Genomic DNA, 27689 nt, shown 5'->3' with positions numbered 1-27689 from the left:
TTCTTTTTTAATTTCCTTTGCAATGAAATCAACTACTTCCACAGCAGTTTTACGAGAATGTAATCCTATTCCCATATCTAATCCATTTTTAATTTGCACTTTTATCTCATCTTCTATGTCTGAAAATGGTTTACATCTTTTTGCCAGGCTGTAAACTGTATTAAATACTCTACAAGTAGCACTTAAATATTTTTCGTTCATCGTATCTATTACTTTTGTTATTGAATCCTGCTCACATTGTTTTAAGTTCTGTTTACAAATGTTATGAGCTTTTGATGAAAAATGTTCTTTCATTTTTTTCCTTAGAGAAGCTTGTTGTACCTCTTTGTTTTTTCCTGATGCCTCAATCTGAAAACATTTCCATTCTTTTGACACATGAACACTTTTTCTCTTTTATAAAGTCATATTTTGCACAATACTCACAACCTAACTTTTTGTTAAAAATTACCAGTCCTTCATAATTTTCTTTAAAATTGTTATATTGTTGCACTGTCCAGCATTCAGGAAGATTATTTTCAATTTTGGAGTTATCGTTTTTTATTTCAATAATTGATGTGCTGCTTTCTTCAAGTTGGAGTGGGTGTGCTTGTGACTGTTTTGTACCATTCAAGGCCAATTCTGATACAACAAATTGTGATTTTTGTTTCTTATTGAAAAAATCTGTCAAACTCTGTTGCCTTTTCATCCTTTTAAGGACTACTGCAAAAAATTTAAAAAAATGTTTTATATTAAAAATATTATAGAGCAGGAGCGGATATGTGCGTATATATTTGAATATTTTTACTCGTTCTGTCCACGTGTGGTCATATCATAAACTTTTATAAAGCACTGTGCTTATACCATTGATAAACATCAGTCAGAACATACATTTTCTTCATTTTATCGATACTAAACGAACATTTCTTGCTGAATTAATAAATGACATGGGCTATGCAGATTAAATGCCATAGAATAATGTGTACGACAAACCTGTTTGTCACAGGAAAGTTGTGATAAAAATGTCTTAATTACCACGTGCACACTGGCATAACGATTCCAACATGGAAGAACATTCTTACACGGCTTCCGAAATGGGCAATAAGATAACCCTTGAAATCTATATTTCTATTGGTTTGTTTGTGTCCTAGCTTCCTATTGTTTTTATTGATCGGGGAACACCAACACACTCATATCTCGTGTAAATTTAGAACGTAACACAAAGCTGAAACAAATGACAGTGTGTCACCCCCTGGTTGTTTGGTACTTTTTCTCTTTACGTTATGTTTGTTTACTTAAGTAACAAACGCGAGAAAATAAAAATGTAGTATTTCATCAAAGGTATAATGAGTTTTATGAAATGAATAAATAAATAAATATTACAAGCATAGTTCTGTCTAATTTTTTTCACCTGTGGACGGAATGAACATTACTACGGCCACTTGGAATATGCTGTTGCGTAGATGAACGTTAAAAAAGAGTAAGGAATGTAAATTTGCGATTTCCACATTGGGTGGCTGCCCAGGCGCCCACTTTAGAGAGAACCCTGATCACAAGTGCCATTTTAACAACCGGTTCGCCGAACTCAACAAAAAATTAGGTATCGGTTCTGCCGAACCGGTGCGAACCGGCTGAATCCCACCACTGCCTAAATGGATGTCAGATGAACTGACGAAACTCGTAGCAGAGAAGAAAAGAAAAAGTGCATGGGATGCATATTAATTATCGGGTAACCCAGAGGACTGTGGTAGATATAAATTAGAGTAATCAAGTCACAAAGGAAGTTCAGGCAGGCAAAGGAGATTGCGAGAAATCTTTGGTGAAGGATACAAAGAAAAACAGCAGACTTATTATGTAAACACTAGAAGGAAGAGATGAATCAGATTAGTCCACTCGATATCAATGGTTTGGCTGTTGATGATACTGCTAAGGTTGCTGACAAAGTGAGTGACTACTTTCCATCTAAATTAACATGAGGAGTTCTTTAGGAAAGGAAGTTTATCAAACCACATCATCATCAGCCATTTTCAATCCACTAGAGGATGAAGGCCTCTCCAGCACAAAACAGAAGGAACTGGAATGTTCCTTCTGTTTTGTGCAATGGCCATCCGTTTACTACTCACAAACTCATGAATTTCATCTGTCCATCTCCGTCGTTGTCTTCCAGGTTTTCTTCTAGCTCCTCTTGGGTACCATTCTGTTATTCTTTTAGTCCATCTGTCATCATGTCTTCAAGCTATGTGTCCTACCCAAGACCATTTTAGTTCTTTAGTTTTGATAAGAATGTCCTTTACTTGAGTTTTCTGCCTAATCCATGTGTTTCTCTTTTATCTGACATTCTGATTCCCAATATAATTCGTTCCATTCTTCGTAGTTCTCCATAAGTCATGGTGGGTAGTATACATTGTGTCATTATTTTACGTTTCAGACAAATTGGGATATTGCTCCTCAGTATATGACCATATTTCCTGAATGCTGCCCATCCAAAATTTATTCTTCTCTTGACTTCCAGCCATTTATCATTATTACAGCTGATAACTTGTCCCATATGACTCAATCTTTTCAATAACTGCTCATTCAATGATTATATCCCTTTCTATGGTGTACTTGTTCATCATTACTTTTGTTTTAGCCATATTCATCTTTAGTCCAAAATCCTTACTAATTCCGCATAACTGATAAAGATTTTTCTTGAATTCTTTGGGATCTTGGCTTATGACCACAATGTCATCTGCAAATCGTAAATGGTTTGGGTACTCTCCATTCACATTGACTCCTTTCTGCAACCAGTCTAATCTTCTGAAAGCTTCCTGAAGGGCAGCAGTAAACAACTTTGGAGATATTGTGTCTCCTTGTCAAACTCCTTTGTCAATTTGCTACTGCCTTTGTCTAGTCTAATAAAGGAGGTAGTGTTCTCATATATTTTCTTCAAAATCATAATATATGGGGTATCTATGCCTTGTCTTTCCAGTGCCTGAAACATTGCCTTATGCTGTATGGCGTCAAATGCCTTTTCATACTCTACAAATGCCAGGCATAATGGTGTTTTATATTCATTTGCTTTCTCCATTAGCTGTGACATTACGTGAAGGTGATCCATAGTTGAGAATCCTGTCCTAAAGCCAGCATGCTCTTTCAGTTGATTCTCATCAAGTATTCTTTCTAATTTGTTAGTAATGACCCTTGTGAACAACTTGTAGATGTGAGATAACAAGCTAATTGGTCTGTAATTTCTGATTTATCTCCTTTCTTATGCAGCAAAACTATGATTGCATTATTCCACTCCTTAGGCATTACACCTTTTCTAATGCATTTTGTGAAGAGTCTTGCCAGTTTTTGTGTCATGTCTCTTCCTCCCAATTTTAACAACTCTACAGTAACTTCATCTTCCCCCGGGGCTTTCTGATTCTTCATTTTCTTCAACACATGTTCTACCTCATCAGGAAGGATATTAGGTATGTCGTATGTGTTACTAATTTGCAATCCATCTTCCCCACTGCTGGCATCATTCCCCCCCGCTCCTTGTATAATTCTCTATAGTAGTCTTCTGCTATTTGAATTAAGCCTTCTCTGCTATTTATAAGTACACCATCGCTATTATCTGCTGCTGTCTTTACAGACAGCACTACATCGGAGCAGATTCCCTCTGAATGCAGCATATTTAGTGCAGAGCTGCACGCTATAGAGTTAGCGCCTTGGATCACATTAGTAAATGCCAATACCAACGGTTCATTTTATATTCCGACTCTCTCAGCATGTTACAGGCTTTAATAACTGTGAGATATAATTCTCATCCAGTTCTACCTTGCATTCAGCAGAAGATTCACTTTCTCCATGAACGTGAATATGATATCCGCTTCTGCTGGATTCCCAACCACATTGGGATTAGGGGAAATGATTTGGCTGACACCGCAGCCAAATCAGCAATTCCCAATAATAATCGCTGCCTGTCAGTCCCCTGTACAGACTACAGGCAAATAATACATCAAAAGATATACTCCCAATGGCAGGATTCGTGGAATAGACAGACTACGAATAAATTATATTGTATAAAACCTGTAATTGAACCGTAGCAGTCTAGTCTGTGCAGGAATGGTAAGGAGGAAGTTGTTCTTGCCCGGACCCGCATAGGACATAGTCATTTGACTCATTCGTTTTTGCTGAGGCCTGATGATCCTCCTATGTGTGAGCCCTGTGGCACAATTTTATCAATTAGACACATTTTAGTTGACTGTCCAGATTTTAGCAATATCCGTTTTACTGCTTTTAATCATCTGACTGAGCCATATACACTCAGTCAGATTTTATCCGACAGTGACAATGTGTCTGCTGTTTTTAGCTATTTTAAATCAATAAAGGTTTTTACTTGTATTTAAAATTTATATGTTATTGTTATTTCTTTATTGATTTATCTTTTTTACATTTTATACCGTTGTTATTTTATATCATGACATGGTGACCTAAGTAATTAGGTAAGTGAAATTAAAATTTTTATATATCACCTGGTTTTGGCGCATTATAGCCTTAGTTGCTAATGTGTCAATAAAACCCAACAACCAACCAACCAACCATCACTATTCTTCAGTTTCAGTATCATTTGTCTTTGTGTATTACTGCTTATGGCTGCTGATTTAAGTCCTTTGTTTTCTCTTAATGCTTGTTCTACTTTTCTTGTGTTAAATCTTCTTATGTCCTCTCTGAGTCTCTTTCTAATGGCTTTGCATAACTCAGTATACTCAATTTTCTCCTTGTCAGTGTTTATCTTGACTTTCATTTGCCATCTTCCGTTCATCGTGGCAAGTGTTTCTTGACTAATTTTTTCTTCTTTGGATTTCTTTTTATCTGTAGGTTTCTTGGGCTTTATCATTTTCAGAAAGTTGTAATATTCCTTGTTGATATCTTGGTCCTGAGTTGTCTGCAGAAGCTCAAACTTGTTCTTAAGTTCCAGTACATACTGCTTTTTCTCCTCTTCTGTTATCTCAAAGACCTTTGTATTATTTACTTGAGTCAATTTTTTCTTTTCTTTTCTTACATCTATATGAAGTGTGCATCTTACCATTCTGTGATCACTTTTGACATTTACCTTGTTCGGGATGGTAACATCATTCATGATAGATCTTCTGTTAGTGAGGATGAAGTCAATTTCATTAGTTGTTAATCCATTTGGGCTCTTCCATGTCCACTTTCTGTTTACCCTTTTCTTGAAAAAAGTGTTCATTACTGACAGTCCTCGAGATTCTGCAAATTCCACAAGTCTTTCACCTCTTTCATTTCTTTCGCCAATTCCAAAATTTCCTGTCGTTCCCATTTCTGCACTGTTTTGTCTCTTTCCAACCTTAATGAAGTCCCCCATAATGATAGTGTAGTGGTTTTTCTGCTCTTCTAGAAGACTCAATTTCGGTGTACATTTCTTCAACCTCTTCATCATCATGGCTTGATGTTGGTGCATAAATCATTATAACCTTTAGCTTGTACCTCTTAGAAATCCTGGGTAGTAGTCTTGACACCCTTGGTGATGTACTTTTGAAATCCAAAATGTTGTTTTTTATAACTGTATGGATCAGAAAGCCAACTCCACCTTTGCTCCTTTCACTGTTTCCATTGGTGTACAGCAGATTTCCACTTGATAAACTTATAAGTGATTCATTTGTTCTTCTTGTTTCAGCCAAACCAATGATATTCCAATTCACATTTTCTAATTCCTTTTCCAGCTCTAATATCCTGTCTTCACTGATGAGCGATCTTATGTGGTAACAGGCCAAGTTCAGTTTCCGTGCATGGGGTCGTACCCAGGGATTCTTATCAAACCATAACAGGGAGCTAAATGATTTTGTAATAACTGAGAGGAAAGTGGAAGAGAAATTGTTGAAATTAAACATAAGAAATTCATCTGGGGTAGATGGGATCAATCCAGTTATATTATGGGATGTGATCAATTTTATTGGATACTCTGATGTGATTACAAAGGAACTGAAAGCAAAAAATAATTTTGATATCAAATACTTGAATTTCTGGAAAACTTTTGGTATTCTTGCACATAAGACTGCTGTGCTAATTGGAGCAGTGTGGCATTAAGGGAAAGTCACTGCTATATATATATGAAGGGATGATTTTGTAGCCAGTGGACACTGCTCTTCATGGACTAATGATATTAGTGGAGTCCTCCACAGTTTGGTGTTGTACCCATTGTTTCTTCCTATATTTAACAATGATATTGATGAAGGCATATCAGGCTTAATAGTTATTAAGCCTGATATGCTTTCTATTAAGCAGTTAATAGAAGGCATATCAGGCATATTAAGCAGTGAATAGAAGGCATATCAGGCATATTAAGCAGTAGTAGTAGCATGATAATGATGCAAGAAAGCAAACTCCTATAGCAAAATCCAAATAACAAAAAAAAAAAAAACCAGTTCCACCCATATGTAACCTCAAGAATTTGTATAGATCTCCCTTGAATTTATTCAACCTATCCACTTCCACAACAACAGATGGAAGCGTGTTCCAACGATCAACCACCCTCTGGCTGAAGGCAAATTTCTGCACTTCTGTCTTGCAACCATCCTTCCACAACTTGAATTTGTTTCCTCATGTGTGTAGTCTCAGCAAGTGGAATAGTACCATTAACATTCACCTTACTCAATCCATTCAAGGCTTTAGACACTCCAATCAGATTTCCCCCACTGGTTCCTGCTTTTGAGATACTGCTTGCAGAACTGAAGTCTTTCTAGGTAAGAGCACCTATTTGTTCCCTTCACTAATCTGGTTGCCATTCTTTGCACCCATTCCAGCAGATCTACATCCTTTCTAAAGTGAGGCCTCCAAACTTGTAAACAGTACTCAAGATGCAGCCTAACCATGGCCTTATACAAAAGGATAATCATCTCCTTATCCCCGCTAGCAAAGTTTCTATATATCATTGACAAAACACCATGAGCTGTCCTGGCAGCATTTCTGCACTTCTCAGAGAATTTCATGACTGACTCACAATTACTCTCAGGTCTTTTTCATTCTCCACTACGCTGAGTGTAGTGCCACACAGTTGATAAGTTATACTTAGATTACTGCTACCCATGTGCAGTACCTTGATTTTTTTCAATGTTAAACTTCGATTGCCATTTCTCATCAAATAGACCCAGTTTTCCTAGAACTTGTAGTTCACCCTGATGACTTTTCTTAACCACCCTGCCAACCTTTGGATTGTCTGCAGACTTAGACATTAAACCCGATATACCTTCATAAATAGCATTGATGAATATTGGAAACAACAATGAACCCAGAACTGAACCCTGGCAACTCCACTAATAACATTAGTCCATGACAAGCAGTGCCCATTGATAACCACTCTCTGTCTTCTTCCACTTAACCATCCCTTTATCCATAGCAGTAACTTGCCCTTAATGACACATTGCTCCAGTTTTTACAGTAGTCTTTTATGTGCAACAGTATCAAAAGCTTTCCTGGAATCTAAGAATATGATGTCAAAATTATTTTTGCATCCAGTTCCTTGACCACTGTATCATAGTAACCTGTCATTTGCCTCTTGACAAATCCATGCTGTCACTGCAGTATAATTGCATGATTGCACCTGTCCAAATGGTCCTGCATAACTTATGTAACCAGTGATTCCATTATTATCCCTGAAAGAGATGTTAAGCTAATGGGTCTGTAATTATTCATGTCGCTTTTTGATCCCCCTTTATGAATTAGTGATATATTCGCACTTCTCCAGTCCATAAGGACTTCCCCTGAATCCAAGGATGCTCTCATAATTATGGGTAAGGGTTTGCTTACCTCCTTTGATGTCTTCCTTAATATAATTGGATATATTTCATCAACCCCATGTGTCTTTTTTATGTCAAACCTCAATTTCTCCTGCACTTTTCTTTTGGTTATCACAAAGTCATTTAGCTCCTCATTAGAGTTTGATAAACTTCTGGCATCCCTTTCCCTAAAGGATTCCTCATGTGTGAATGTAGATGCAAAATACCTATTCAGTTTGTCCACAACCCTGAGTAGGGTCATCGACAGTTAACCCATGAATAAGTGGCCCAGTGTGAATACTGTTAAGCATAGAAGTCTTTGCTGTTTTCTTTGCATTCTTTGCCAGAGGTTTCTCATCTGCCTTAGCTTGCCTAATTTCCTGTGTGACTTGATTACAGACTAATATATATCTACCATGGGTTTCTGTATCACCTCATAATTTATATACATCCCGTGTACTGCCACATGTCTCAATAATTCATCTGACATCCATTTAGGTCCAAATCTTGAAACGTATTCCTTTGTTGGTATGAAAAGCCTAAGAGCTTCTTTGATTACTTCTCCATATACTTCCCAATTAGAATTTGCTGTTGGTAATATCATCAGTTAGTCCCACTATGCATAATTTAAAAACTGTCTGAGACAGACACATCTTTATGAAAGCAAAAGCCTTTCCCTTTACCCTTGATAGTAGTTATGTCTTTAATTAAATTCCACATTAGTACACTGTGATTGCTGCCACCCAGTGGGTTTTTTACCTGCAGATTCTTAATGCATGAAGAATCACTGCTAATGACCAGATCAAGAGTATTGCTTCCTCTTGTTGCCTATCTAACATGCTTCTGTAGAAAATAGTCATCCAAGAAATCCACAGAAGTCGTGCGTGCGTGTGACCAACCCATAAATTCCAGTCAACATCTGGAATTGTTAACACAGCGATGGGGTACACTTAAATAGAAAGGGTGCCGTAAGGGATATTTGCTGATGCTATCGAGGTAGTGTTAGGTGGGTCGGAAAACTGCTAGCTTGGGAGGATTCACAGGCTAGAAGATTAACAGTAGCGACAGGCAAAGGTGAAAGCGATTCTTGTACTTCTTCTATTGTAATGAGCAGCAGTAGTAGAACATTTCTGAATTTATTGGATGACTGTTTTCTGCACCACAATGTTAAGGAGGCAACAAGAAAAAGCATATATTCTTGATCTGATTATCATGCATTAAGAACCTCCAGGTAAGGGAATCACTAGATGGTAGAGATTATAGTGTATTGATGTGGAATTGATTTTATGATATAATTACTGAAGTGTAAAGGAAAGTGATTTTGCTTTTGCAAGGACAACTACAGTGGTCTTAGAAAGTTTGAATTCTTTTCAATTGGACCAACTGATGTTGTTAATAACTACAAATACTTAATGGGAAGTATTCAGGAATTAATCGTGCTTGTCGTTATTGAAATTAATTAATGCTTGTAATTTTTGCTCTGCCAGGGGCAGGTCCATGCATACATTCAGCAAACGCTTCTCCAGTTCTTCATATCCTCAGTCCACCTCTTCATCTCCCCATTACTAGCATCCCCTTACAGTTCATCTATTACTGTTTATCCATTCCCCCTCTGGGTCTGTTCTCCTTAGCTTTTTTCTCTATCATATCCTTCATAACCCTTCACTCTGCAATGCATGTTCAATCCAGTGTTTTTTCTGTCCTCTGATTATTTCGGTTAAATATCTCTTCTCACCTACCTTTCTTAACCTTCTCGTTTCTCACATTATCGAATCACCATACCCACATCTCAAAAATTTCCAATCTTAGAAGCTGTGTAAGCTACTAAGCTCTTATACAAACTAAGAGATATTGTTCAAGGTTTAGACATAAATGGATGTCAAATGAAATAATGAGACAAAAAGAAAATGTGTGCAATGATTATAAATTATCAGGAGATACAGAAGCCTACAGTAATTATAAAGTAGTCTGCAGTGAAGTTACTAAGGGGATTAGGCAGATTACAAGAAGGCTTTTGATATTCTTGTAATCAGGGATGCAAAGTAAAGCAGTAATGAATCTTTTGATTATATTAACACCAGTAGGAAAGGGATGAACCACATCGGTACACTAGGTTTGGATGGCATAACTATTGATGATCTTGTTCAAGTTGCTGACAAACTGAATAAATATTTTGGATCTGCATTCATTCACATATGAAGAGTTTTTTAGGGATGTGGACATCAGTAGTAAACTTAATTCTAATCAGGAGCTAAATGATTTTGTGATAAGTGAGAGGAAAGTTGAAGAGAAATTGTTGAATCTAAAAATAAATAAGACACCTGGGGTTAGTGAATCTATCCAGTTATTTTAAAAGAAACAGCAAAAAAGGTAAGTACGTCATCTTGGGCCATAATTATGAGAGCCTCCTTGGATTTAGGGAGGTGCCTATATATTGGAGATGTGCAAATATTTCTCCTGTACAGAAAGGAAAATCATAGTGCAAAGTGAGTAATTACGGACCTGTAAGCTTGACTTCTTTTCCCGAGAAAATAATGGAGTCAGTGATTAAAGGAGTAATACAGGGTCATCTTGAGAGAGATGCAGTTGTACTGTAATCTTGGCATGGATTTGTTAAGGGAAGATCTTTTTTGACCAACCTGATTAGCTAATCTGACATAATTACAAAGGAATTGGATGCAAAAATAATTGTGGCATCATATACTTAAATTTCAGTGCAGATTTTGATATTCCACATGAAAGACTACTGTAAAAATTGAAGCAGTGTGGCATTAGGGGGAAGTTATTGCTATGGATAAAAGGGTGGTTGAGTGGCAGGATACAGAGAGTGGTTATTAATGAATGCCACTCGTCATAGACTAATGTTATTATTGGAATCCCTCAGGCTTCAGTGCCAGTTACTTCACTGTTTTTAATATTTATTAATGATATTGATGAAGGCTTGTCAAATTCAATGTCTGTTTTTGAGATACAAATGTTGGCAGGGTAATTAGTCACTGGATTCAGGGTGTGCTACTGCAACAAGACCTAAAGAAATTAGATAGAAATGGCAGTCAAGGTTTAACATTGATAAATGCAAGGTACTGCATATGGGTAGCAGTTATCCCAGAATAACACACCAGTTGTGTGGTACCACATGGAGGAGATCCCACTAGGGGCCCAATGGCTAAAAGGTCAGAGGAACAACATAACATGGCATTACACAACACAAGCATACACTTGACACATTTTGAAAAACCTCTGGCCTTCACAGAGTTCTGTGTTACATAGAGTACACAACATGGGGGAACCCCTGGGGCCATTAGACAAAACACTACACTTTTATTCATGGTGATGGAGAATGAAAAGGACCAAAGGATAATTGTACAGTCTGAATGAAGTTCTCTTAGCAGTGTAGATAGGCTGTCTAGGACAACTTATGGGTTTTGTCAATGATATACAGGAATTTTATCAACAGGGACGAGGAGGTGATTATCCCATTGTATAAGCAATGACTAGGCTCCATCTTGAATACTGCATACAAATTTTAAAGCCTCATCTTAGGAAGGATGTTGATTTGTTGGAATAAATCGAAGAAGAGCAACAAGATTAGTCCTAGTTTAATCACTCCATTGAATTGTTTAAGGCTTTAAACAATTCAATGGAATGATTAAACTAAAATGCTGATGGCATCCTTATTTGCTCTTAGGCCATGTATGCGAGGAGACAAATTTAAATTGAAAAGGATAGTTTCACAGTGTATATGTGAAAAATTTGCTTTCATCCATTGTAATTAATTATTTGAGGAATTTTCCATTTGGTGTTGTGGAAGTCAACAGTGTGAATAAATTTGATGGATGACTAGACAGATTATTAGAGGAGTTGGACAAATGATGTAGGTAGGGCGTCTCCGTAACCAGGTGGGCAGGAGCAAGTGTGTAGCACACGCTTCTTGATTAGACTGGGGTTCGAGCCCTTGACCACCAAATATGGAGGATGCGGAAAGGTCGGGGAATGACCACTGCATATCCTCAGAGTAATATGGCCTTAGTTGCTAATGCTCCTAAAAACTAAATAACAAACAAATAACGATGTGGATAGTTTTTTTTTTTTTTTTTTGGCTGATTCTGAGTAAGCTTGCTTACACAGAATCAGCCAAAAAAACTTGACATCACACTAATATAAATTGGTGTGATGTCAAGGTTTTTTTTTTTTTTTTTTTCAATACTTGCCATTTAGAATTTCTTTCAGATTGGTTGTTTTTTTTCATTGCATGGTAATTAATTTATTGGTTTTGTGAATTAAAGTTAAACAAATTATTTGAAATCATTTTTGTACTTTTGCAGATTGATCAGCTTCAGGATCGGATAAAAGTGTTGTATGTTAATGATAGTACTCCTTTGGTAGTTTCACTTACCACTGTACAGGAGGTCCGTCCATATGTAGTTTGTTGTGTTGCACGTGGTGTTCATTTCACCGAGCAGAATTTTAGAAAATTTATCACCCTTCAGGTAAACTGTTATTTTGCTTATTTAGTTAGGAGTTTGAATTGTTACTATTAGTTATAATAATTTAAATGGCATATTTCAGATTTGTCTCTGAGGTTGGTCCCTGAAGTTTGTCATGCACATCTTTCCATTGACTGATAGCTACGTAGAAGTCTAAAATGCTGATGGAGCTGATTTTCAGGTCCCATTTTTAAGTCAAGTATATTAAATTTCTGGAAAGTCTGGTCATTCTGCAACATTCAGATCTTTTGCTTGCATCTTTGTGCTGGTGGAACTGTTGGTGACTCTGGGTATATGTCCTATGTACAGGGTCTCTGAATAGTATACCAGAAATGAAAACCCAAGTGTGAATCAATAGAAGTAGGTGTCAATGCATTGTATGCACACTGTGTAGAAGAATGGACAAACTTCTGTAACAACAAGCTATACCTGGATAGTTGATGTTTCTCGTAACCTAGTAATGAGAATCATCTACTATCTAGTATAGCCTGCAACCGCTTTTTTTTTTATTTCACTACTTTTAGTCTCAATTAAGCAAAGTCTAATATTACCACTTTGCTTAATTAAGACTTAAAATTGTGAAAACCAACTTTAAGTACTGTTTGGTCTCCAGACAAAATTCTGGCCTCTTGTATCTTTTGTAATGCTGTATGGGTTATATCTTTTGTGGTTATGATGAGTATCATGGCAAGATCCAATATGCCTTACATTTTTGGACTATAACTTTAAAACAGTTTTTGAAGGATATTCCACCAGACTAAACCTATTGATTAACACTCTAGGGGAGGCACTTGGATCACCATTTATTCAGTGTATAATCTTGCTGCCTCTACTTTGCTAGCTGTGATCGGAGGGAGTCCATATAGTGTGTAAGAGTGTCAGGGAGAAATAGGGAACACTGCTGAGGATATGTTGTTCAGGAGCTGGGTATACTTTCCATGTATGGCCTATCAAAGAATTTCATCCCCCCCCACACACACTTTTACCTCATCAACATTACACAACATCACCAAATAGTCAGACTAGTGGAACAAACTGTAAAAAGAACTAAATGTCTCAAAAACTTCATAATTAATTTCACAAACGTTCACTTTTTTTTTTCTGGCAGAAACTCAATTATTGATTGCCCAATCACTATTTGTCTCAGTTGGTCTAATGGTTTGGTCTGTTATTTCTTTCCTGTTTAACTCCCCCTCCCCCAGTGTAATTCATCTGTCCCTATTGTTTTCCCAACTGAACAAATCACTTAGAGCTTTCTGGCTTTCTTTGAAACTCAGTTTTCACCAGTCTAACTCCAACTTAGCAAAATAATTTTCTTTGGTGATTTTATTGTTCATACTTCTGTCTGGCTTTAATTTTCTATTTGTACAGACAGATCTTGTAGAAATGATATTGTATTTGCTATTATTGATGACTGCACAGTTTTTTTACTTACTGGAACACCTTTGATTTACTAGAACACCTAATGCTCTTGATGTTTTCCTGGCTGAAAATTCATCAAAGTGCACAGTTAATGTTACTGGTCCTCTGGGTATCTCAGATCACAATTAACTGGTGGTTTCAGTCCATGGTCATTCTCTAAAGTAATAGAGAATTCGTCAACTGAAAATGGTTTTACACAGTTTTGAAACCTTGAAATCATGGTAAAGTTTGAAGAAACTCAAGCATTTGCACTTGATATTTCTAAGGCTTTTGATTGTGTTTAGCATAAAGGTCTTCTAATAAAGCTTCCATCTTATTGTCGGCGCACTATGATCTCCGTTGTCAGTGCGCCAATAAACACTAAAACAACAACAATCCATCTTATTCATGTCTGCATTTCAGTTTTTGCCATCATATGCAATGAGGAGCCAATTTCTCCTCACTGTGTGTGTGATGGTAGATCTCTCTCTCTTTATTTCTTTGTCTTCTAACTTATTGAACTAATGTTGGAGTTCCTTAAGGTACTGTTCTTTCAACAACTTTTTTCTTTTGGTATATTAATAATCCTCTCCTGTTGGTAAAAAATCCTATTCATAATTTTGCAGGGGATATAATACATTCCACTTTCCATTGGCAGATTCTGCTCTACACAGACATCTGCAGCCTCTTGAATGTTCACTGCCATTAGCTTAGATGCTGGTTTCTGGTTAATTCTCTAGTTGGGACGGAATAAACTTATCTTTCTAAAATCCATTTCTGTTTTATTTCTCATCAAAAGAGTGTTGCTTCCTATTCTCAGCTTCAACATTTAGATTTTTAGACAAGATCATATAACTTTACTGGACTCATGATAAGATTGATTTTTATCCTTTCTTGCATATGTATATCGCAAGTATTGGCTCCGGCACATTAAAAAATAGACTTTCTCTTTTGCTCTTAGCATTACTGTTCTTATAAACAGTTCTTGACATTGTATAAATCAAAAGTTTATCCTTTTATGTAATATTGTTCCCATATTTGTCATTATGCTTCCAGAATTTCCCTTAAGCTCCTAGACCAGTGGTTTTCAACCAGGGTGCCGCAACACCATTCTAGGAGTGCCATGTAATTTGGGTTTAAGTTACTTTAACTTATTATTTTTTAAAATTTATATATTTCTTTTGTTATAAAAAGGTGTACGGTATCTTTTTAATGTTGTGGTGAGCTATAATTGATGTTTATTTAGTACCTCTTTTAAAGAATAAAATTATTATTATATATATATAATTTGTATTATGAATTGTAATTTTGTTTATAGTTATATTATTGTAACAACTATCATCTAACATTTTTTTAATATTATATATATTTATATACACACACACACATGCATACAGAGAGAGAATCGGATCAAACAGGCAGAAAATTGAGTAGAGGTGCCACAAAATAAAATAAATTACTTAGGGGTGCTGTTATTAAAAAAAGGTCGAAAACCACTGTCCTAGTCTGTATTCAAAAGAAGGCATCAGGTTAGTTAATAATCCCTCTTACAAACTCACTCTATTCTGTTTTACACTGATTTCTTTTTTTTCTTTTTCTAGTGCATGCCTTTTCTGAAGATATTTCAAATGGGAACTGTTCTCCTGAGTTGGCATCTCTAATTTTGCCTCTTTCTTCTAAACTTATTACCATGCTAACTCTTCTTGTTCTTCATTTATGTTTTTATGTATTTCTTGAAAATTACAGTCCATGGAACATAGCCCTCGTGGTTAGCATAGTGATTATATATAATCACCATCCTCCCCACGCTGGCTGGAAAAGGTCCAATTTGAATCCCATCAATGATACGAGAAACTTTTATGGGTTATTTTTAATTCATGGCTGAATTAGTCAGTCCCAGGCAAGAATAGTGAGGTTTTTTTCCAGGAAACCCAACTTTTTTCTTCCAGCAAATTATGAAAATCAACCAGAGAACACATATAGTTTATGGATATAAAACATGAATGAATAAATTGCCCTCAAATAACCCTAATATGATAGTTATTATTATTTTTTATTTTATTTTATTTTATTTTTTTCATTCCACTTCAACAAGCATTTTCTGTCTTCTCAATCCATAAGCAATACTAGAGTACTATAGGTTTCCAGTAATGTTTCATGTTTGGAGTCACAGTAAGCAAAAATAATAAATTTTTCGTATTGGCCTCTTGTCACAAGGAACTTTGTTCCTAGTTGGCAATTGCACATAATTTTTGAAATATAATTATTTTAATAGCAAATTTTAATAATTAATTAGAAAAATGAAATTTACTTACTTTGAAGATTCTTCTTCCATATGTTATCATTTGCACAATTTAGAATTTTACTATAAATTATATCCTATTCCCCATATTTTAATTTGCTTATTCATGAATCGTGAATTTTATTTGAATGTTTTTTGAGAATGGACTCTTTGGTACTGAAATTCATCTTTTGTGCTTTCAATTGAGCCATAACTGTTTCTCACTGCATCACATGAGAACCACTGGTAGATCTAAGAAATGGGGGGGCCCAGTTGGATAACCAAAATAGGAGTTCACATTCCATACAATTTCTTAATATATCCAATAAAAAAAAGGAATGTCTAAGAATTACAAAATTAGAAATGATCATATGTACATTTAATAACCTGCATTTGGTAATAATATCCACAATGTTTGGAATTGGTAATAAAATTTCAACAAATTCTGCATTGTAACTCTTAACCTGGTCAGAATTTGTTGAACCTGGTCTTAAGGCAGAACCTGGTCAGAATTTGTTGACTCTGCTGGCTATTAGATTTGCCACTGGTTACCTTGTGACTCATTGTTTAAATGGTACCATCTTACAAAGCATAAATTTTATTTCTGGATATTTATACAAATGAAAGTTAACCGTATACAGTTAGAACTTCAAAATTATAAAATAGCCAATGATATTTGGCCTTGGTGAAATTAAAAGGTTGGGATGATTTTCTTGTCTTTTCATGTTTTTATGGCCAGCAGGATTAAACTGCCCAGTTAATGCAGTGGTGTTATCCAGGCACTTTCATTGGGTATACATGTCTGTATATAAATGTAAAAGTTTTAATTCACACTTTGAAATAATAAATAAAAAATATGTTCTTTTTATATCAAGATAACCTGAGACTATAAAATATTAAAAATATAACATAAAAAATATGTACTTTTACAAAATACAAAATATAATAAATATTTAAATGTAATTTTACATCTTAATTTTTTGTGTCTTGGTTAATGCAGATTCTTTAAATATATTGTTGATGTCACAGATCTGATCTGTGAGCTGTATAAGTGCCTTCCAAAATAGATATTTCCATTGCTAATATTACAAAACAACTTGGTTTTTCCTAAAACACTATAGATCTGAAATAATTCTTAACAAATGTTAATACTTAAAGAGTCCTTTCTATAGGTGCAATAAAAATAGGAAGAATAAAAAAAAGTATATGAAATATACTTTTTTTTATTCTTCCAAATAGTATTATGGATATTACAAATAGCATTGTGGATTTTAATTCAGTATTAACACAAATATTTCAAAAAAGAAAACAAAATCAGTAAAATAAAATACATTTTATTTTTTGTAACACACCTTTTATATATACTATAATGATAAATATATATATTTTTTTATGAAAATCCCAAACGAGAGGTATTAGAACCTGTAGTACTTAGTACCGTGCTTGGGTTGGCTGTTGAGAAGACAAAAGAAGATATTTGTTGACATTAGACTTGAACTTCTTTAGACTGTCATTTTCAGGAAATACATATGAAGGAAGGCTATTCCAGAAAACGGCAGTTGAATGCATAAACGAGGAAGATGAAAAGTTGGCTGTGTGAGTTTGAAGTTGGACAGTAAATGGATGATGGCTGGTGAGGGCACGTGTTCGAACCAAACTGTTTTGAAAGAGAGAGCAGGAATTATAGAAACCAATTCAGAATAACAGTGCTCATGGAAGGATCTGTGGAAAAGGCATGCAGCAGAAACAGTATGTCTATGAGACAGCGAGTGGAGAGACTCAGTTAGAGATGACTCTTTAATTAACCTAACTGGCCTCTTCTGAATGGAATCTAGAAGCCTGAGAGAGGTTTTGGGGCCATAGCCCCAGATGTGGGACGGAACAATATTCCACGGTAGGGCAGATTTGTGATTTGTACAGAGTGAACAGCTGTTTGGAAGAAAAGTAACGCCGAGAGCGAAAGAGAAAACCAAGTTTTTTAGATGCAGAGGAAGCAATATTTGTAATGTCCTTGTGCCAAGAGAGACAAAGTCAGAGTAATCCCCAATTGTCTAGAAATTGGAGTGTCACCAAAGATAAGCATAGGAGCAGAAGAATCCTTTTTGCGAGATATAAGACAAGACTGAGATTTAGAAGGATTGAAATCAACTAAGTTGTCTTTGCCCCACTAGAGAATTATCTGGAGGTCGGCATTTAAGGAATTGGCAGCGGATGTTCGAGAAGTTGAAGCTGATTGAGCAGGGCAAGGTTTCTCAAAATGGAAAGTGTAATGCAATGTGCTGTCATCGGAAAAACTATGGATAGGATTTCCAGTCAATGGAAGACGGTCATTAATATACAAGAGGAAAAGAGTGGGGGAAAGAACTGAACCTTGGGGGACACCAGCATTAGTGGAAAAGTTAGAAGACAGAGAACCATCTACCATCACCCTCAGTGAGCGATCAAAGAGAACAACTGGATAACCAATTACAAAAAAGTTGGCAAACCATAAGATGGAAGCTTGTTTAGAAGACCTTTATGCCAAACACGATCTAAAGCCTTTGAGATGTCAAGAGCAACTGCTTGTGTTTTACTGAACTTTTCCATTGAATTTTCTCATAAATGGGTAACATAAGTCAGAATATCACCAGTGGATCGACACTGACGGAATCTATACTGGCGATCGTTGATCAGATGGAAGGTTTCTAGGTAGTTTAAGAGTTGGCGATTAATTGATTTCTCCACTACTTTAGAAAGAGTAGAAGTAATTGCAATGGGACGATAATTGGTTGGGAGGGATTTGTCACCCTTTTTAGGAACTGGCTGGATATGAGCAAATTTCCAAGCAGAAGGAAAAACACCTTTGGAATAAGAAAGTGAAAAAAGGCAACAAAGAACAGGAGTAAGTTCAGGAGCACAGGTTTTGAGAACAAGTGGTTTGTTTGTTTGTTTGGATTTTTTTGGCGCATTATCTACTAAGGCTATAATGCGCCAAGACAATATTTAAAAATGTAATCTCTTGGTGACCTAATTAGTTAGGCCACCATGAGAACAAGTGGAGAAATACCATCGCGACCTGGAGCTTTCTTAGCATCAAAATCCTTCTGACATCCTTTTGACGGAAGACCACAGGAGGCATTGAATGGAGCTTGTTGGGAATGGTCGGAGGTGTTTTACTAAGATCATTAATACATGAGTTGGAAGAAAAATGGGATGCTAGCAGGTCAGCTTTATTCTTGGCTGAAGTGACAACAGAACCATCTGGTTTTGACAGAAGTGGGAGCAGAGATGGGCAAAGGTTGTGGTCAATAACTTTGGCAAGAGACCAGAATGCTTGGCTACCATTAGGGCAAGAAGCAAGTTTTCTACTCTTAGCCTGTTCAGAATCTAGTTTGGACTGATTAATAACTGCTTTGCGAGCTTTGGTGTAGGCAGAAAATGGAGAATTGGAAAGCACATTTATTGGAAAACCACGGTTTAGATAAAGGACGAGATTTTAAAGTGGAGTGGGGAATAAACGATTCCATTCCTACAAGAATAATTTCACTGACACGATCTGAGAAAACGTTGACATCAGAAGTTTTGAAACAGTAATCCGACCAAGGAAAAGAAGAAAAGGAATCTCGCAGGTCATCCCATTTTGCATTCTTGTAATGCCAAACAACACGAGGTTGGGAATAGCTATGAGATAAAGGCTCCATTGGAGAAGACACAATCAAGTTTTGATCTGAGGTGCCTAGTGGATCATTCACTTCAACCATGTACTTATAAGGGTTGTTTGTGAGAAAAAGATCAAGTGTGTTGGCTGTATGGTTAGGATTGTCCAGTATTCTTGTATGTAAATGAACAATCTGTGCAAGGTCATTATTAATTGCAAAAGCCTCAGCATCTCGACCAGCTGGGTCAGGGTAACTAGAAAACGGAAGCCAGCTGGAGTTGTGAACATTAAAATCACCAAGGAAAATTACCTCACTGTTAGGAAAGTTGGATTGGAGAAATTCAAGTTGCAAAGGGAGGAAGTCAAAGAGCTCCAAGTGATTAGTGGAGTTGGGAGAACAGTGGAGACAACAGATGAATTTGGCACAATGAGGAAGAGAGATTTTAAGCCAGAGAAGATCGAAAAGAAGAGATTCCAAATTACCAATTCTCTGACAGGGAATATCGAAATGAACATATGCACAAGTACCACCTTTGAGGCGAAAGGAATCATACAGCGAATAATTTGGGCCAGTGAGATGAGCAGTAGTTGAATCAATCGATAAAGGAGATTCTGTCAGAAAAAGTACATGGGGTTTGGCAGACTGCAAGAGGAAATATACATCGTTGAGATTAGAAATGAGACCACATATTTTTGTGAAATAAACTAGGAAGTGTTTGGGAGGTTTAGATCTTTTTGCAGATAAGCTTACTCTTAGTTTGACAATTCATGTTGTATTCAATAGTAAGAAAAAGTGGGGGGGGGGGGGATATGTTTGTTGTTTGTTTTTATGAGCATTAGCAACTAAGGCCATATTGCTCCGTGGATATGCGGTGGTCATTCCCTGACCTTTCCACACCCTCCATATTTGGTGGTCACGGGCTCGAACCCCCATCTAATCAAGAAGCGTGTGCTACGTACTGCTGCTCCTGCCCACCCGGCTACAGAGGCGCCGGGGAGAATATGCTTTATGAAGTAATGAAATTTTTGGATATGGCGTACACGTGGTAAGAATATACCCAGATCCTTGACATAACATGGCCTCGACAATGCCCCCCCGCATACACACTACTGCACTCCCTCCAGTCACTATCTGGCAGAGTAGAGGTAGCAAGATTATACACTAGCTGATCCGGAAGCCTCCTAAAGAGTTACCACTAGGTTCAGTCCAGTGTAATAACTAGCAGCCGATCTGCGAACACCGTTTTAGAGCTGTAACCTCGAAATGTAAGGAAGATTGGATCTCTCCATGATGTTCATCATAACCTCAAAAGTCATCATTCCTACTGCATGATGGAAGAGATGGGGTTGACCAGAACTTTGCTCTGGAGACTAAACATGGGTTCCACCATTTCAAGCCTCAAATAAGCAAAGCGGTGGTATTGCACTGGTTGTTGAGAGTCATCTACCATCTAGTATTTGCAACGACTGAGGAAATTATTCAAATTGTGTCACATTAACTATTATCAATTCAAAAAGAAGCCTTCAGGAATGCTTCCAGAAGTTGCAGAAGCATTGGGATTAATATATACAGAGTCAGGGAGACTACTTTAAATGAAATATATCTGAGTATTTGGGAAGCTTCATTTCCTAATTTTTTAATTCAGTTCCTGGACTTTTGGATCATACCTTGTGTGTGTATGTGAGGATATCCAGAAATTTTACACCATTTACATTTACAAGGCTAAAGATAGAAGAAATTGTATGAATCTGAATATACAACCTGATTCTCTGATTCTGGGATTTCGGTAAAACATGCTCAAGCAAATGTCTACATTTCTCTAGTCTGAGAATTAGAAACTTAGGTTTCAGGCAAATGACTTTGATATTATCAGATCCATTGCAGAGCTCTTGACATCTTGACAGTTGTATGGCATCTTTACATACAATAAAGATTAATTAATTAATCTTTATTGTATGTAATTGAGTAATTAATAAAGATTAATTAATTAATCTTTATTAATTAATCAATCTTTATTAATGAATTAATTAACAATAATATTAATTGATTAATTAATCTTATCTAAATTGGTGGAAATATTGGAACCTAGCTTCAAGACATCTCCCTATAGCAAAAAGCATCTCTCTTTGGCATCTTCCTACTCAGTAATCAAATCTTTGCTCTGCTTCATTCGGGTATGACTGCTCTTTTTGAAAAAATTGGCATTGGTCACAATCCAGTATAGTGGCATCTTTTCATCAGCAGCTTAACAAGAAGTCTGTAGGCTATTTTGCTTCACAATTTGAATACATTTCATCAGATTGAAAGGAATGTGACAGCTACAAATGGGGTGGGATGTCTGTTGAGATTTCAAGATGTTAGAATTCCTTCTTGGATTACAAGACAGTTATACTAAGAATTCTTGTTTCCTCTGTCTGTGTGACAGTAGAACAGTAAGCCAGCATATGTCAGTGTGTTGCTTACTGTTTAGAACAGAGCATTTAACAATGCTTTGATCTAAATGAAAAGGTCTTTTTGTCATAATTTCAAAATTACCCCTGGCTAGTTGAAGCAATCTGTCAAAAGCTTTTGATATTCAAAGTGATGCCTTTCAGTAAAAAGCACAATCTTCCCAAAAATTTCTGAAGTGAAAGATGCTGTATATGTTGGACCTTAAATTAAGCAGATGCTTGCCTCTAAACAGCTGGTTGAAAATTTGATTGAACAGTACAGATGAATGAGGTCCAGAATATTCTCAAAGCCACACTATTTGCATTGTCATTTGGATGTTTTCAGACGAAATTTGAGTGAAATAAAAATTGTGAACTTTTCTGTTCAGGACATTTAAGCAATAGAGAAAATGCATAAGTGAAGGTAGGGTCAGATATGATGAATAACTACATCTGATATTTGGTTTGGGGTGATTTCAATTTCAAACATAAAAAAAAAAAAAAAATACTTATCATAATTCAAATCTGTTATACCTAGTGGTTGTATAGATCACTATGGTAATACAAATCATTTCTAACTTGTCAGTGTTTCATTATTAATATCAATCCATAATCCACAAACTACATCTTCTGGCTTGTTATCATTAATCTTTGCTTCCAGTATCCATTTAGATTATCTCCCTTCTCTCATCCTTTTTACTGCCCATAGCATCTTAAATTTACTTCACTGCCTCCAAATGGATATTAATTATGAAAGGGTTTCCTTATTTCTCTATTTAAAATATGATATTTCCATTCCTTTTGTCTGTTAGTATATATTAGAGTAATGACTCCCACCGGTCCCTGAAATCCCCAGCACCCCATTCTCCAAGCTGCTGCTCATTTTAATAGAAGCAGTGCAAGAATCACTTTCACCTCTGCCTGGGGCTGCTGTTAATCTTTTACACTGTGAATACCCCAAGCTAGCAGTTTTCTCACCCACCTAACACTGCCTCAGTAGCATCAGCAAACACCCTTGTACCCCTTCTATTTAAGTGTATCCCATCCCTGAGTAATTAGAGACCTGTTAGTTCAACTTCTGTTCCTGGAAAAATAATGGAGTCACTGGTTAAAGAAGCATTGCAGGATCATCTAGAAAAGATTGCAGTAATAATTCAGACACAGCACAGCATGGGTTTGTTAAGTGAAAGTCTTGTGAGACAAATTTGATTGGATACTATGATGTGGTTACAAAGGAACTGGATGTAAAAAATAATTTTGATATCATATACTTGGATTTCTGGAAAGCTTTTGACACTGTTGCACATGGAAGACTACTGTACAAATTGGAGCAGAATGGTATTAAGGGTAAATTGCTACAATGGATAAAAGGATGGTTGAGTGGAAGAAGACAGAGGCGTGGTAATCAATGGGTGCTGCTCTTCTTGGACTAATGTTATTAGTGGAGTCCCCCAAGATTCGGTGTTGGGCCCCCTGTTGCTTTGTATATTTATCAGTGATATTGATGAGGGTATATCAGGCTTAATATCCAAGTTTGCAGATGATACTAAGGTTGGCAGGGTTGTTAGTGACAGTAATGGCAGTGTACTACTGCAATAGGATCTAGAAAAGTTGGGCAGATGGGCTGAGAAGTGGCAACTGAAGTTTAACATTGACAAATGCAAAGTACTACATATGGGTTGAAGTAACTGCAGAGAAACGTACCAACTGTGTGGTCTGTGTGGTACTACACTTAGGGAGGTAGAAAATGAAAAAGACCTGGGAGTAATTGTGCAATCAGATATAAAGTTTTCTGAGTAGTGCAGACAGGCTGCAGAGCAGGCCATGGGCTGTTGTCAATGGTATATAGGAATTTTGCTAGTAGCAAAAAGGAGATGATTATCCCTTTGTATAAGGCAATAGTCAGGCCATGCCTTGAGTACTGTGTATAGGTCTGGAGGCCTTATTTTAAGAAGGATGTAGAGTTGCTTGAGCAAGTACAGAGAAGGGCTACAAGATTGGTGAGGGGAACAAAGGGTTTCTCTTACCAAGAAAGGCTTAAATTCTGCAAATTGCAGCTTCTGGTTACTAGGCACCTGTGAGGTGATCTGATTGAGATGTATAAGGCCTTGAATGGGTTGAGCAGGCTCAGTTCTGATGGATTCTTCCTCTTGCTCAGATTACAAACCTAAGGAGATATAAATTCAAATTGAGGAAAGACAGTTGTAGAATAGATGTGTGGAAATTTGCCTTTAGCCAGTGGGTACTTGATTGCTGGAACAAACTTCCATCTGTTGTTATGGAAGTTGATATAGCTTAAATAAATTTATGGAGGAACTGGATAAATGTATAGTGGGAATGGATGTGTCAAATGTGTTTTTTTTTTTTTTTTTTTTTTTTTTTGCTGTTGCTAGATAAGCTTGCTTTCTTGCATCACATGTCTCTACTACTACTACATTTTATCATTTATTCCATGTAAATACTGTTTTGGATTATAAAATATAATTTTCTTTGATTATCATAAAAATGGTGGTTTTATTATTACATGCATCAAAGAAACCTCTTCAGTTTGTACAACTTGGGTTATAAAATAAATATTTTTTGCTCTCTTCAGTATATTATTATATGACTTAACTGTACTAAATAGACTTTCAAATATGACAATGATAAAAAAAATTGAAATAAAACCTTGATAACGATTCATCATTTGAAATTTGTTTTACACTTTCAGACTAAGCTGCATGATACAGTATGTGACAAACGTAATGTTGCTACCATTGCTACTCATGATTATAGTAGTATTAATGGAAACTTAACATATGATGCAAAACCACCCTTTGAGCTTAAGGTAAGTTTGTATAACTCAAAATATTTTTTAGAAAATTAATGTTGGATTATTGCTGTAGTGGGAAATTTTTTGATGGGATATTCAATTTAATGTGACATTTGTACTGTTATATTTGACATTCTGATTATGAATTAATTTCTCACTATAACATATTTACAAGGCATTTGCTTTGTCCTGGATATGAAAGTGATACAGTAATCAGTGGATTGTAAGAGGATGCCACTTTTTTTTTTTTTTGTATTGCAGTAGGCTCTGTAGTAACCATATGGGCATTTACTGCATTTCCCTCCCCCACCTTTTCCTCTGTGAAGGTTGCATTTTTTCAAATTGCTTGAAACTAAACAAAAGTCATATACTTCATGATTTGTAGAGGTTGTAAAGTCAGAAACAATAGCTAATAGCACGACCTTAAAACCACTGTGAATCTGTTTGTATGAGCACAACATTAAATTAGAGTTAGCAATTGCCACATGGTTCAAGGAAGCCTATGGCTTATGCTGCACCAGCCAAAAAAAAAAAAAAATAATAAAATAACAAAAATAAATAAAATAAAATAATAAGAATAAAAATACAATAATAATAATAATAAAAATAATAAGAGAAAAGGAAATAGACAACCTATGCATTTCCCTCCTGCAGCTGACCTTTGAATTTCCCCAAACTGTCAGCCTCTACCACCCATGTAGGTAACTTATTCCAGTAATTTATAACTCACTGACTAAAATAAAACTTCCTGCAATCCAATCTAAACATCTCCCCCTGTAACTTGAAATTATGGCCCCCTTGTTCTATAATCATTTATAACCATGAAAATTTCTTCCTTATTCATTTTGCTGATGCCTCTCAGAGCCTTAAACACATCCAGTCAAGTCTCCTCTAAGATGCCTAGTTTCCAAGCTCTGCGACCCACATATTTGAAGTCTTTCCTCATATGGACGCCCTTTTGCTAAACTCACCAGGCGATTTCCTGTTTTTGGACCCTTTCAAGAAGCATAATGTTTTTTTTATGTGTGGTCTCCATACTTGAACACAGTATTCTAAATTGTGGTCTAACAATAGCGTTATATAATGGGATTATGACATCCTTATCTCTACTTACAGTTGTTCAATAAATCATCAATAGGACACCATGGGCCTTCCTTACAACCAGTCAACAATGCTCGGAGAACTTCATGTCTGACTGTATTGTAATACCCAAATCCCTTTCCTCCGCTACCGGCTTTAGTTGAACTCCACCAAGTGTATAAGTTATTTTGGGGTTACTGTTCCCCAGGTGCAATACCTTACATTTTTCTGAATTAAAGCATAGCTACCATTTTTCTGACCATTCCTGAAGTCTATCTAGGTCACACTGAAAAAGCTCTGCTTGGTGGTGATTATTAACTACTCTACCAGTCTTTACATCATCTGCAGATTTAGACATCACCCTTCATTGATGTCATTTATGAAAATTAAAAACAACAGTGGTTCCAGTGCTGATCCTTGGGGAACCAAACTTCTTACATCAACCCAATTTGAGGAATAATCATTATCACAATCCTCTGCCTCCTGCCCCGAAGCCATCCAGCTATCCATCTAATGATTTTCCCTGTGATTCCAACCTGTTCCAGCTTATAAAGTAACTGCTCATGTGGGACTGAGTCAAATGCTTTGCTGAAATCATGATTATCCCTACTACTGAAGTTAGACTAACCGGCCGGTAATTTCTCACTTCACTCTTAGAACCGCCCTTATGTATTGGAGATACGTTGACACTTTATCAATCCAACGGAACCACTCCGAGTCCAGTGATGCTGTCATAATTAGCCTCAATGGTTCAATGCACTCCCTTGCCACCTCCCTTAAGATTATAGGGTATATGCCATCAACCCCATGGGTCTTACCGGCCTGTAGGCTCAAGTTTTTTCATTAAATAAGCAGGTGAAATTTCAACATCATTAATTGCATTTTTTTCAATTTCACTCCCATAATTTCTCATTGACATAAAGGGGTTTTTCTTCTGTAAATATCGATGCAAAGTAATTGTTGAGTTCATCTGCAACTTCAGCTGCGGTATTTAATACTATCCCATGTCTATTACATAAGAGTCTGATCTGGTTTGTCCTCTTTTTTGATTTATATATGTGAAGAATTCCTTATCCCCCTTCTTTGCTCTCTTTGCCAGCGATTTCTCATAATTTGTCTTTACCAGCCTAACCTTTTCTGTGGCACTATTACAGATCAATTTGTAGCTGTTATAGGCTTCGGTACTTTTTATTGCTTTGTAACTTTTCCATGCCGTCTTTTTCTGCTTGAGTAATCTAGCAACTTCATTATTCATCCAACTTGGAATCCTCCTTGTGGAGTATTTTTTAATGGTATATAAGGATTCAAGGCTTCTGTGATTAGTGTTTTAAAGGTATACCATAATTCAATTGTATTCGCTCTCTGGGAGATATCTACCTAGTTTATAGAGGCCATGTAGCATCTGAAGCCGTCATAATTTCCTTTATTCAAATTATAACTGATTCCTTTGTTTTTAACTACTGCTACCTCTCTCTTCATCGTCCACTGTAGAACTCCGTGATGACTTCCTGCTACTGGTATCTGTACTGTCAGCCCTATTATGTCATCTGGTTCATGTGTGATGATGAGGTCTAGAGTATTCTTTTCCCTAGTACTTTCCCTGACATGTTGATACAAATAACAATCATCTAGTTGATTTAAAAATTTTGTCCCCCATGTGGAGTTTCCTTCCCATTTGCTCCAATCAATTAGAGGCAAATTAAAATCACCCATAATAAGACATTCACGCTTACTTGCCCATTCCTTTTGCAGGTAGAGGCTCTCATCATAATCTTCACAATCACCTGGCCTGTAGATTACTCGCACTCTCATTATATCTTTG

The 27689-nt window shown here is 36.3% G+C and overlaps 1 protein-coding gene across 1 annotated transcript in view; it reads left to right on the top strand.

The window, feature by feature from the left end:
• Window positions 1-27689, top strand: part of LOC150088704 (leucine-rich repeat-containing protein 47-like) — a 101249-nt gene that overhangs the window by 14244 nt on the left and 59316 nt on the right. Inside the window, exons 2-3 of the mRNA XM_090370868.1 lie at window positions 12065-12229; window positions 24686-24802. Coding sequence (XP_090226994.1) covers window positions 12065-12229; window positions 24686-24802 — 282 coding nt within the window. The remainder of the gene's footprint in view (window positions 1-12064; window positions 12230-24685; window positions 24803-27689) is intronic.

Source organism: Mastigoproctus giganteus, chromosome 3 (genome assembly GCF_048544385.1).
Source record: "Mastigoproctus giganteus isolate SK-2022 chromosome 3, ASM4854438v1, whole genome shotgun sequence".
Classification (NCBI taxonomy): domain Eukaryota; kingdom Metazoa; phylum Arthropoda; class Arachnida; order Uropygi; family Thelyphonidae; genus Mastigoproctus; species Mastigoproctus giganteus.
Note: the sequence above shows the minus strand (reverse complement) of the source record. Positions and strands in the feature narration are given on the sequence as shown.